Source organism: Acanthamoeba castellanii (genome assembly GCF_000313135.1).
Source record: "Acanthamoeba castellanii str. Neff unplaced genomic scaffold scf7180000084638, whole genome shotgun sequence".
In the NCBI taxonomy this organism is placed as follows: Eukaryota; Discosea; order Longamoebia; family Acanthamoebidae; genus Acanthamoeba; species Acanthamoeba castellanii.
The window spans coordinates 2984-13845 of NW_004457599.1; the positions used below are offsets into that span (position 1 = coordinate 2984).

Consider the following 10862-nt stretch of genomic DNA (forward strand, 5'->3'; position numbering starts at 1 on the left):
CTAGGATCCTACTTCTCTCTGCTTTCAGACATTCTTCCTTCTCTTTTATTTTTCCTCCACTCAGTAAACATGGAGTATGCTGCACACACGAAGAAAAAGGCTGGTGATTTCTGCGACATTTCACAACCCAGGAAACAGAGCCTTGCGTAGACACTGTGCAGGCAAGCAAGGACAAGGACATGGCGAAGGCTGTATGGCCCAGCTTTGGTGTTGATATTGGTAGTGGCGGTGACGACTGCACGCGGACTGGACGTGGTCAAGTCACGGCAGGACGGGCTCGAGGCGTCGGTGGTGCGGGATGGGGCAGTTGCCCCCTCCTTCTCCGCAGAAGCGAGCCCGGTTGCTCCTGACTGGATGCCGTGGCCGTTTCTCTCCTCCATCTTCTCTCCCTTTACGCGCCTCTACGAGGAACACGCCCCGCAGAGCCACTTTCTCGTACGGCACCACGCGCCCATAGAGGTCACCAACTTTGGCGTGGTCGATGGCTTGGGCCAGATCTCCAGGACTGGTATGCCTCTTCTTCTCCTTCTTCTCCTTCTTCTTCTCCAGTTGCCTCTTCTTCCTTGATGGTGATGATATTGTTCTATGGAGGTAGATCCTTTGTTGAAGGTGAGCACTACGCTCAAGAGCTCTAGTGGTATCAACAGCGAGGCCGTGAAGGAGAAGGATGAGGGTGGGTTGTACGTGTACCACCTCGAGCTGGACTACGAGTGCAACGAAGAAGACCCGGTGAAGCGGTTGGTTGTGGTTCAGCTGCGCGAGCAGGCTGGCGATGCGCCTAGCGACCAGCAAGTAGAGACGGCGCCCAAGCTCACCTTCATGTTCAGAAAGCAGTGTCCCCTCCCGCGGCCGGCACGTACGTCGTCTCCACAGACTCCTCACCTCCGCTTGAGCCCTCGACAAGCTGGTCTTGAAGACTCACCAAAAAGGGCATCACGACGGTTCAGGCGAGGCCGAGGAGTGGCCAGTCACGGCATTGTTCACGACCTGGAGAGATGGCCTGCGAGGCGGCTCCCTGTTGATCGCCTCACCGTCATCGTCGTTGGGCGAAGAGAGTATCTATTACCGCTTCCGCTGGCCCGCACTGATGGTGGTGGTAGATGAGGCACAGCAGCAGGAAGGCTACGGCCACGCGCGGGCGCCTGTTGAGGCGCAACAGCGCCACCAGACGCAGCGGCCCGCGGAGACAGCGCGTCGAGAGATGCTGCGTAGCTTCTTCAACATGCCGCTGTGGCTCACCGATGCGCTGATCGTCATTGGGATGGCGACCATCGCCATCGCGGCCGTGATGTTGGTCGTCGACCTCTCAAGGCTTTCGTCCGCGGCGGGGATGAAGACGGCCACGTGGCAGATGGAGCCGACGGCGAAGAGGTAGTGCCGCTGTTGGCGCACGCAGCAGAGCCCGACATCGCGCAGCCGGCCGAGGAACAATTCCAACACCAACACCAACTCAGCGAGACGGACCAGCTGGCGAAGGAGGCAGTCAAGCCTAACCCCGAGGCGCTGATGACGTCAGGAGGCACCCAAGTCCGCCGAACAGCTACAGCAGACCTAAGAGAGTTGAGGAAGCGGGAAGGCCCTCAATGACCACAACGAGCACACAGAACCGAATATAAAAAGCAAGCCGCTCCTTGAAGAAGATGATGAAAGCAAAGTTGTCATTGTAGGCGTGGGTGAGGTGGAGTTCGATGGCGCACTCGGGCTACGCCACGGATTCAAAGTGGAGCGCGTGACACAGAGACAAAATTGGTTTTGGCTCTCCCAAAGTTCGCCCTCTTTTCCATCTCTTGGCAGCCCAGGCGCCAGAACATGGTTTGCAACGCGCATAGGCCCTGTATCGACCCACCAGCGGAACCTACGAACATGACAGTTGGCCGATAGCGCTCTTGCAGCGAAAGAACGAGGCGTTGGTTGTACGAAACAATCGTGAGGTGTCATGGTAGCATGACTCACCCCACCACCTTCTCAGGTCGTAAAACTGGAAAAGAGGCGGAAAGGCGCGCTGCTGTGCTGGTGTTGAGGGGATGAGCACACGGGTGAGTGCGAACCCGAGGTGAATCCCATGTCACCACTCACAGGCCAGGTCATGCCAATGTTGATTTCCTTGACCCATCGCGCCGGCCAATCGCTGTGCCGGCAGTCCCCATGTGCTGGCGAACGCTCCGAGGGTTTGCACGCCCGTGATGAGGAGGTGAGAGGTGAGAGGGTTCGAGTGCCAGGGGTGGTCGAACCAGTCCATTCCCCCAAACGGCCGAATCAATTGTTGGGAGCGCAAGCCGCCGAAAACCCACGCCCCAGCGGCCTCCACGATCAGGAAACAACCACTCACGCGGAACCTGCTCGCAGGCGATTGGGCGTGAGCGTAACTGGCAGCCCTGTCGCCCGTCACGCCGGTTGAGGGTTGAATTGTGATTTTTTGAATCGACCACCCGCGAGGCCTCAACACGCAGCGGCTTAAGAAGCCTCCTCCACTCGCCTGGCTGAAGACAGACAGTTGGCTGGCCGGCCCCAGGATAGAGTAACGCGTTCTCCTCCCGTGTTTCCCCCCGCGCACACACGCACAGCACCGTCACCATCAGACAGAGCGAACGGCAGTACTGTTGGACACGGACCGCCTGGCGCCACCGCGCACACGCGACAGCAGTTCCTTCATCGCGTCAGGAACAGTACAAGACCAGAGCAACACGAGTAGGCTTCGTCCTGGTGCTTGGCTCGAGCAGGGACCTGCAACTCACCACTTCTAGCAAAACCACCCGAAGGGTCATCAACCCAGACGGCTCGATCATCTTCGGTTCGAGAAGACGCGAAGGATGGAGATGCTCTACTCGCCTTCGTCGCCATCTTCGGCGGCGTCGAGCGACTCGATCCCATCCCTGAACGACCCCGGGGCCAGCAGCGAAGGCGACGCGTGCCCGAACGTCTCTTCATCATCGACCCTGGTGGGCGTCGATGACGACGACGTCGTTGGAGGAGACGATGGCAGTGGAGCGTCCCAAGATGAGCCCAGCAAGGACTCGATCCTCACCCTGCTCGGCATGCGCTTCCTGCCCACCACGCCCAACGCCCACCACATTCCCTCGTCGCTGGCCTCGCCCATCACGCCCATGGTCGGCCAGTCCTCGACGCCGGTGACCTTCGCAGGCGCTTCGCCCTCCACCAGCGGCGGCCACTCCCTGTCGTCCACGTTCCTCGCGCCGTCGCCCCTGACCCCGGCCTCGTCGTCGCTGGGCCTGCCCACCTCCTTTGCCAACCCGGCCATGTCGGGCATGTCCGGCACCTCCTCGACCGGCGCCTTCCCCTACTACTCCACCTCGCTCCTGTCCCCATCTTCCTCGTCCCCACCCGCCGTCTACACCCCGCCCTCGCCCACCATGCCCTCCGCCTCGGCCTACCAACACCAACACCACCAACACCACCAACACCACCAGTACCAGCAGCCGCAACACCTCCAGTACCAGCCTTCTTCCTCGTCGTACCCGCTCACGTCGCAGCTGCTCTACCCGCAGCAGCCGCAGCCCCAGCAACAGTACCAGCAACCGCAGCAGTACCAGATCGTGCCGCAGCAGCAGACCTACCAGCAACAGCAGCAGTACCAACCGCAGCAGCACTCGTCGTCGGGGTCGTTCGGGTTCTTGCCGTCGCAGCAGCTGTACATCCAGGCCCATCTCAACTCGGACGCGGCGGGCGACCACCACTCGTTCGTCGAGCCGCTGGGCGTGGGCCACAAGCGCAAGGCCGACTTGGCACTGACCGACTCGACCCTCCACCACCAGCACCACCATCAGCACCAGCCGTACCAGCAACAGCTCCACAACTCGAGCGAGCTAACGGTGGCGCCGCACAGGAGAGACCACGACGGCTACGGCGGCCACCATCACCACAACCACCACCACCACGGCCAACAGTACCAGCACCAGCACAACGGCGGCCACCACCACCATCACCAGCAGCAGCAACAGCCGCATCACCACCAACAGCAGCTGGTCGTTGCCGCCAAGGCCAAGAAGCGACGAGTGCGGAAGACCTGGACCGAGCGGTTCCAGCAGCTCAAGGAGTTCAAGCAGCGGTTCGGCCACTGCAAGGTGCCCAAGGGCTGGAGCGAAGATCCGAAGCTCGCTCGCTGGGTAGGTGGACCCAAGTTTTAGATCGAACAGTTTAGGTCCGATCTAACTCCGAACATGTATGATCGGCAGGTCTGCAACATGCGGCAGAGCAAGAGGATGGGCAAGATGAAGGAGGAGCGGGTGAGGAAGCTGGAGGAGCTCGGCTTCCTGTGGCGCTGCGAGCAGACCGGAAAGGTGATCTGGGAGGAGATGATCGAGAAGCTCAAGGCCTTCCAAGCCCGCCACGGCCACTGCAGGTTCGCACCTCTTCGCTTGCTCTTCGTTTTCTGTCCCAAATTTTGCTGACTCTTCGCTCTTTTGGTAACGAGTAGAGTCCCGGTCGAATGGCCCGAAGATCCACAGCTGTCGGCGTGGGTGGTCTACGTGAGGCAGCGCAACCGTGCCAACAACCTGTCGCAGGAGAAGGTCAAGGAGCTCGACGCGATTCAGTTCGTATGGACCGACGTCGCCACGGCCGCAGCGGCTTCCAACGGTTCGACGGCTGCCACCACCTCCAACGCACAGCGGAGGAGCGACCCCGGCGAGGCCGACCCTGGCCGCCCCGAACTGTTGTACTGAGCCCCGCGACAGGGCCAGGCCGGGTTGACGAGATCGTCGCCCCCTACACGTGTACATACGCAAGCCCGACCACCACCGGAGACGCACGCTTTTTGTTTTGAGAGAAGAGGGAGAGGAGCAGATGCTTCAGCATCACCACTCACACACCGCACCGCACCACACCTGTACCATTCGCACATTCGCACATTCGCAAGAGCAGCAGTACTCAATCGCACACGCTAGCCGTTCACCTTGCTCGACCGGGTCAGAGGAGTTTAGTTTAGTTTAGTGGCCGCCTGTACATGAGCTCTCTCTTTTCGCTTGCTTGCTTGCCGCGTCCCTTGGCGATAGCGCGAGACGTCGAAGCGGTGGTGATTTAAAAAAATGTCGCGTCTTCAGGCTCCTGCCTCGATACCGTCTTCTCGTTCGACCTCTTTGTGCTTGCCTTCGCCCTCGATGGCATCGCCTTCGTCGTCCTCGCCGTTCCCTTCTTGGTCGTCCTCCTGCTCCTGTCGGCCGTTCGCTGGTCTGTGCATGACCGGCGCCTGCAGGTCGGCCCCGAGCCCCGACGACGAAGACGAACTTGAAGAAAGCGACGGATGAAGGTGCACTTCATCCACCACCCCCGCCACCGCCGCCGATTGTTGGCTCTCCACCAGCTGCATCTCGCCGTGCATGTTTCGCACATTCTCCAAATTCCGCTCGGCCTCCTTCATCAGTTGGCTGTGCGCGGTGGTGCGTGTTGTGTGTATCGTGTCGCGTCGCGTCCGTGTCGTGTCGTGTCGTGTCGTGTCGTGTCGTGTCGTGTCGTGTCGTGTCGTGTCGTGTCGTGTGTAGACGAGTCAGACAACACTTATGCCGATGGTGGCGGGGGAATTGGTTACCTGCCGAGGTTGGTGACGTGGGTGTTGAGCACGGTGTACATTTGCTGCAGCTTGCCGATGAGTTTGCTCTTTCGTTGGTACATGTCCCCGTCCGCCTTCTTGGCTGCCGAGGCCTCTTCGCACAGCCGGCTCACTGTCCGTCGCCAACACCCAACACGTTCGTATCACCGCCGCCGCAATCGAACACAACTCACGACACACACGACACACGACACGACACACACACGCAATGCACACGAAACGCGAGCAACGTACAGACAGACGCTAGTTTGTCGGAGCGCGAGCAGGCCAGTATGTAGCCCTCCTTGCCGACCATCGCCCGGACGGCGAGCCCGTAGTGCTTGTAGCAGAACTCAAAGTCCTTGAGCACGACCTCCTTGCAGCGCTGTAGCACGTACAGACCCACGCGATGAGTAACGCGACTACCCACACGAGCCGGCGCAACACCGCACACGACACACATACGACACACATACACACACACACACACACACGACACACACACACACACACACCCACAAGCGCGACACAAGCCTCCATACCTTGTTATCGCCGGGCTTGTTCCTGAAGGGCGCCTTGCACTTACAGTACAGCGAGTCCGGATCCTGCTCGATGTGCTCCGCACAGTACACCGGCTGTTCGCCTGAGCGCCGGGGGGGGGGGTGGTAACAGTTAAACTCTGCCGATAGAAGACGCGGTGGCCGAGGGGCCACTACTGAGGTTGCGTGGACTCTTTGGGTCGGTACCGATGTATTCCATGAGCGCTGCGTTGCGACACCGGGCCTGCTTCTTGGCGTTCATGCCCTGGCACTGCACGCCCTTCTGCTGCGTGAACTGTGCGCGCGCGTAGTCAGCTCCTCCCCCCTCCCGAATGATCGATCGGAAGCGGAGGGGGCGTTGGCGCACCTTCGGCCGAACCGTGCGTACGGGTTTGACATAGGGCCGCGACGGCCGTTTGCGCTTGCTCCCGTCCGGAGACTAGTAAAGCGAGAGAGAGAGAGAGAGAAGAGAGAGATTGAGTCGGGCGTTCGGTGGAGAGGAGAGGAGCGAGTGGGAGGGAATGGAGGAGACGATCACCTGGATGCAATCACCGGATGGCGGGCCATCGCCGCCAACGACAACGCCGCTGCTGGCGCCGGCACTGCTCGCGGGGGCCATCATCATCATGGAGGCTGGACCCATGCCGCCTCCCGGCGCCATCATCATCGCAGGAGACGCGCCCATGCCGCCTCCCGGCGCCATCATCATCGCGGGCGAGGGACCCATCGCCATCGCCATCGGCGGGTAGACCGCGGACGCCATGCCTCCGGGTCCGCCGGCCTGCTGGCCTCCCGCCTGCCAATCATTATTGTTATTTGTTTAATAATTTATAATAAACAGAAATAGCAAGCGAGGGAGGCGCACTGTAGGTCGGGGCGGGTTGGTCGTGGGCATGCCTGGCTGGGCCATCACAGGCATCGGACCGTAGGGCCTTCACACAAAAAGGCGCACGAGGGTTGGCGCGCAATGCACTGGAGGCTTGAAGAAGAAGAAGAAGAGTGGTCGAGGGCGCACGTACGTGTTGAGCATGGACATGGGCATCATTGACATGGCGGCGGGGTAGGGCATGGACATGGGCATCATCGACATTCCGGACATGCCAGCGGCGGGGTAGGACATGGGCACGGGCACCATCTGCATGCCCATCGAGGTCGGCATCCAGGTGTAGGACATCGCGCCCATGCCCATCGCTGGCATTCCACCCATTCCGCCCATCGCAGGCATTCCGCCCATGGCGGCCTGCATCGCGCCCATTCCGGGCATGGCGGCCATGGCCGACATGGGCATGCCCGCCATCGCGGCCATGGGCATCGTCGCCATCCCGCCCATGCCCGGCATCGCGCCCATGCTCGCCATAGTCGGCATCCCATTCATTCCCTGCATTCCCTGCATTCCTCCACCTGTCGCGCAGAGAGACGCGATGAGCGCACGACGACGAAGGGTCGAGATCGGGTGCGTGGCGGGCGTACCCATCATGTAGGCCATCTGGGGGAAGGCCTTGAGCATCATCTGCAGGTTGGAGATCGAGGGCGCGGGCGACGAGGGCGGCTGGGACGAGGAGGAGAGCGAAAGCGAAGACGAGGGCGACGATGAAGGGGAGGGGGACGACGGCGCGGGGGTCGAGGCGGGCGACGACTCCGGCGGCGACATCATCTCCGACGCCGACGCCGATGAGGTGGTGGCCGAGGTGGTCGACGTAGTGGGCGTGGTTGTAGTCGACGGCCAGCCGCTCGACGAAGGGATCATCAGCGATGTGGGCTGGGTCGATGATGAGGCGGGCATGGACGACGATGACAGGGAGACCACCGTGGAGGGAAACGACGACGGGAAGCCCGACGACAGGAAGGGCATGGACGAGGCCCCGGCGGCGGCCGATGACGACGACGACGCTGGGGAGAAGGGCGACGGCGCGCCGGACATGAAGGAGGGGAAGGGCGACGGCATGGACGAAGATGAGAGGGAGAACGCCGATGATGACGATGACGAGGAGGTAGACGTGGGTGTCTGGGTCGGGGTGAAGAGATAGGAGGACGGTGTGTGCGGCAAGCTGAGGGAGAGGGTGGACGAGGAGGAGAGTGATGCAGCCGGCGTGCTGGGCGGATTGTTGAGGGTGGTGGCGGCGGTTGAGGTGGAGGAGAAGGAGGGAGTCATCGGGGTCTGCGACGAGGCGGCGGGCAAGAAGAACGAAGACGGCATCGACGAGAGAGAGGCCGGCGGGCCGGCGGGCGACGGTGCAGGCTGTGGTGGTCCCGCTGCAGTAGCGCCAGACGCAGCGCTGCCCTGCCGCCTCTACGCAAGCCGGTCCCGGATTACCGGGGCACGTGAGCAAGCGCGTTGCACTTGTACGACGAGAGCGAGGGCGGCACAGAGCGAGGGCAGGTGGAGGAAGGAGGAAGAGGAAAGAGGAAAGAGAACGCACCAAGAGGGCTCGCTTTTCGATCCGATTCCGGCGGGATTCATTCTGTTCAATAAATGAATCAATTTTTAAAGATCAGATTTGGACTCCCAATCGATGATCAAAGGGGAGGAGGCAGGAGAACGCGTGCCATCAAATAAAGCTACGAAAGCGGCGCAGGGGCGAGCACGGGCAATGGCCTGCTCGGTACCGCGTTCGCACTTTTGACAACTCTTGCGCTACTGCTGTCCCGACCGGCCCTCCGCACCAATCCAGCCGCTGTATTCACCGAAAAGGTCCGAAGAGAGCTGTCCGGTTTTTGTCGGATTTTAAAATAGGGAAAAAAGAAAATGGCGGGAAAATAATTTGTAATAATTTGTGCTTGTTTTTGTGATTGCTGTGGCGCAAAGGATCCTTCACTGGGCGTGGAGGTTGTCGAGTTCGGTGAGGACGGTGTGGCACTTGGCCATGAAGACCTTTACGGCCTCCTCGAAGAGCACGTTGGGCGGAAGGATTCCCGTCGATTCGATCGAGACTGATCGTGTGCGGAACAGGGGGGAAAGCAGGGTTAGTGGCCCGCGCCATGGAGGGTTGAAGAGAAAGAGGCGGAGGCGGAGGAGGTACAGATGAAGTGGTCCTTGACCCTGAGCAGTTTGATCCTCTTGTCCCAACCGTCTTCTCGGATGCACTCCCTGCACATGGTGCAGTTTCGCTGGTTCTTGACGTACGCCTTGCCTGCAGGGCAACACCGGTGAGAATGAGAATGGCCGCTTCGTGAAGGGAGCTGGTGGAAGAGAAAGACGTACCAGAGTCCTCGATATCGAACACGTTCATGGGGCACTTGGCCACCAGCTTCTTGGCCTCCTGTCCCTTGAAATCCTTCACAAACTTGATATCGGGCAGCAGTCTAGCACACGATCAAGCAATCAAACGCAACCGATCAGTCTTAGCTCCTTGCGATACCTCACCTCTCCTCATGAGGTTCGATTTGGTACGTACCGGTAGTAGGCTGTCGAGACCGGCGACCACTTGGCGTGTTCCTTTCCCTCGCCCTTGGCGCAACGGCACTCCACCTCAATTTCCTGATAGCACGGCGCATGGAAGAGCGGTTGGGCCTGTGCCACTACATTGTGCGCTCAAGAACTCGTGGGAATGGACACACCTGACCGGGTCGCAGCTTGGCTATGAGGATGTCGTCGTGCACTGGTCGGGGCGGATCATCGGCAAAGAGCTCCGCTTGCCCGCCCACCGGCTCCCAGATCAGATCTCGCGAGTATACTATTTGCGATGTGCGATGTGCATCAGTACATAGGCAGCGTGGTGCTGTTGCATTGCAATGGAAAGAGAGCAAGATAGGCTGCGGGCTGCGGGCTGTGGGCTTACCTTTAGAGTTGACGTAGGCCTCCTCCGGGTTCTGAGGGTTTGTGTTGTTCGACCGAGTGCAGCGCACCTTCAACTTGAATACGAGCGTGGTCTCGTCCGTCTCCTCCTCGCCGGCTGGGATGATCATAAGAGTGCAGTTTAGCCATTGACTGAGTCACTGCGAGAATTCAACACACATGAGACGCAGCACACGATGGGCGTACGTTTCTTGAACTCGAACTTGCGCGGATCGACCTTGATGGGAATGAGACCCAGGCGGTGAGCAAGCACTTCGTCTTGGATGATGGAAGTGTTGTTGTGTATCCAGACGTGCTCGATGGCCATGGTGGGGATCTCGGAGAGGAGGATGCGACGGAAGGCGTTCGCCACGGGAGCATCGACGCCGATGAGGTCGAACACGAGCAGGCCCTCCTTGGGCTTGTAGTCGATGATCTTGATCTTCAGGTTGGACATGAGGTCGTTGATGTCGAACTTGTTGTCCACGCCGAGCGACTGGTAGGTGTCTGACGCGAACGACGTGCCCGGCTGCACGCGCAAGTCCACAAGCAGAAATGCGTGGAAGAGTACATCAGCAACCAAAGCATCACAGTCACGACACTCTGCTCTGCCTACATGCCGCTCATAAATTAATCTCCGCATTTTCCATCTCCAAATCTGATTTTCGTGGCCGGCGACATCTCTCCCCCACCGATGCGGCATTGTGCCTATAAATTATAATGTGCAGCTGTGATTGAAAGGGGAAGATGAAAAATCGTACGTAAACGGGGGCCGGATTGGTGAAGCCTACGCGAGTCTTCTTCTCGTGAAGATTCTCCGACATGCTACCCTTCTTCTTGCTCGACATTGTGAGTGGCTGGACGATAATCGGTACAGGCAGTGAATGAGCCCCCTTGCTGGATCGCACAGCTGTGGATGTAGAATCAATCTGAACGGAGACAAAGGCAGCGCCAGAGAAAAGACTTATTTCTTTCCGACTTATTTCGCATGTCTTACGGGTCA

The 10862-nt window shown here is 59.9% G+C and overlaps 4 protein-coding genes across 4 annotated transcripts; 2 read left to right on the top strand and 2 right to left on the bottom strand.

Moving 5' to 3' along the window:
• Positions 1-180: 180 nt before the first annotated feature.
• Positions 181-1375, top strand: ACA1_343150 (uncharacterized protein; the record flags this gene model as incomplete). The annotated part of the gene is made up of 3 exons (XM_004347193.1): positions 181-508; positions 596-856; positions 894-1375. Coding segments are annotated over 3 exons (1071 nt in total), but the record flags the coding sequence as incomplete, so codon positions are not given.
• A 2827-nt stretch (positions 1376-4202) lies between these two features.
• On the top strand, positions 4203-4682 carry ACA1_343160 (helicase associated domain containing protein; the record flags this gene model as incomplete). Its single annotated transcript, XM_004347194.1, has 2 exons — positions 4203-4360; positions 4436-4682. 2 exons carry the CDS (start codon positions 4203-4205, stop codon positions 4680-4682), a joined length of 405 nt encoding a protein of 134 aa, XP_004347244.1.
• A 374-nt stretch (positions 4683-5056) lies between these two features.
• On the bottom strand, positions 5057-7738 carry ACA1_343170 (uncharacterized protein; the record flags this gene model as incomplete). The annotated part of the gene is made up of 10 exons (XM_004347195.1): positions 5057-5384; positions 5546-5678; positions 5801-5930; positions 6088-6188; positions 6292-6379; positions 6473-6523; positions 6623-6880; positions 6950-7016; positions 7104-7485; positions 7555-7738. 10 exons carry the CDS (start codon positions 7736-7738, stop codon positions 5057-5059), a joined length of 1722 nt encoding a protein of 573 aa, XP_004347245.1.
• Positions 7739-8896: 1158 nt separating this feature from the next.
• On the bottom strand, positions 8897-10707 carry ACA1_343180 (RNA polymerase Rpb3/Rpb11 dimerization domain containing protein; the record flags this gene model as incomplete). The annotated part of the gene is made up of 8 exons (XM_004347196.1): positions 8897-9015; positions 9105-9215; positions 9287-9387; positions 9480-9562; positions 9643-9758; positions 9864-9977; positions 10067-10388; positions 10621-10707. 8 exons carry the CDS (start codon positions 10705-10707, stop codon positions 8897-8899), a joined length of 1053 nt encoding a protein of 350 aa, XP_004347246.1.
• Between the last annotated feature and the right edge of the window lie 155 nt (positions 10708-10862).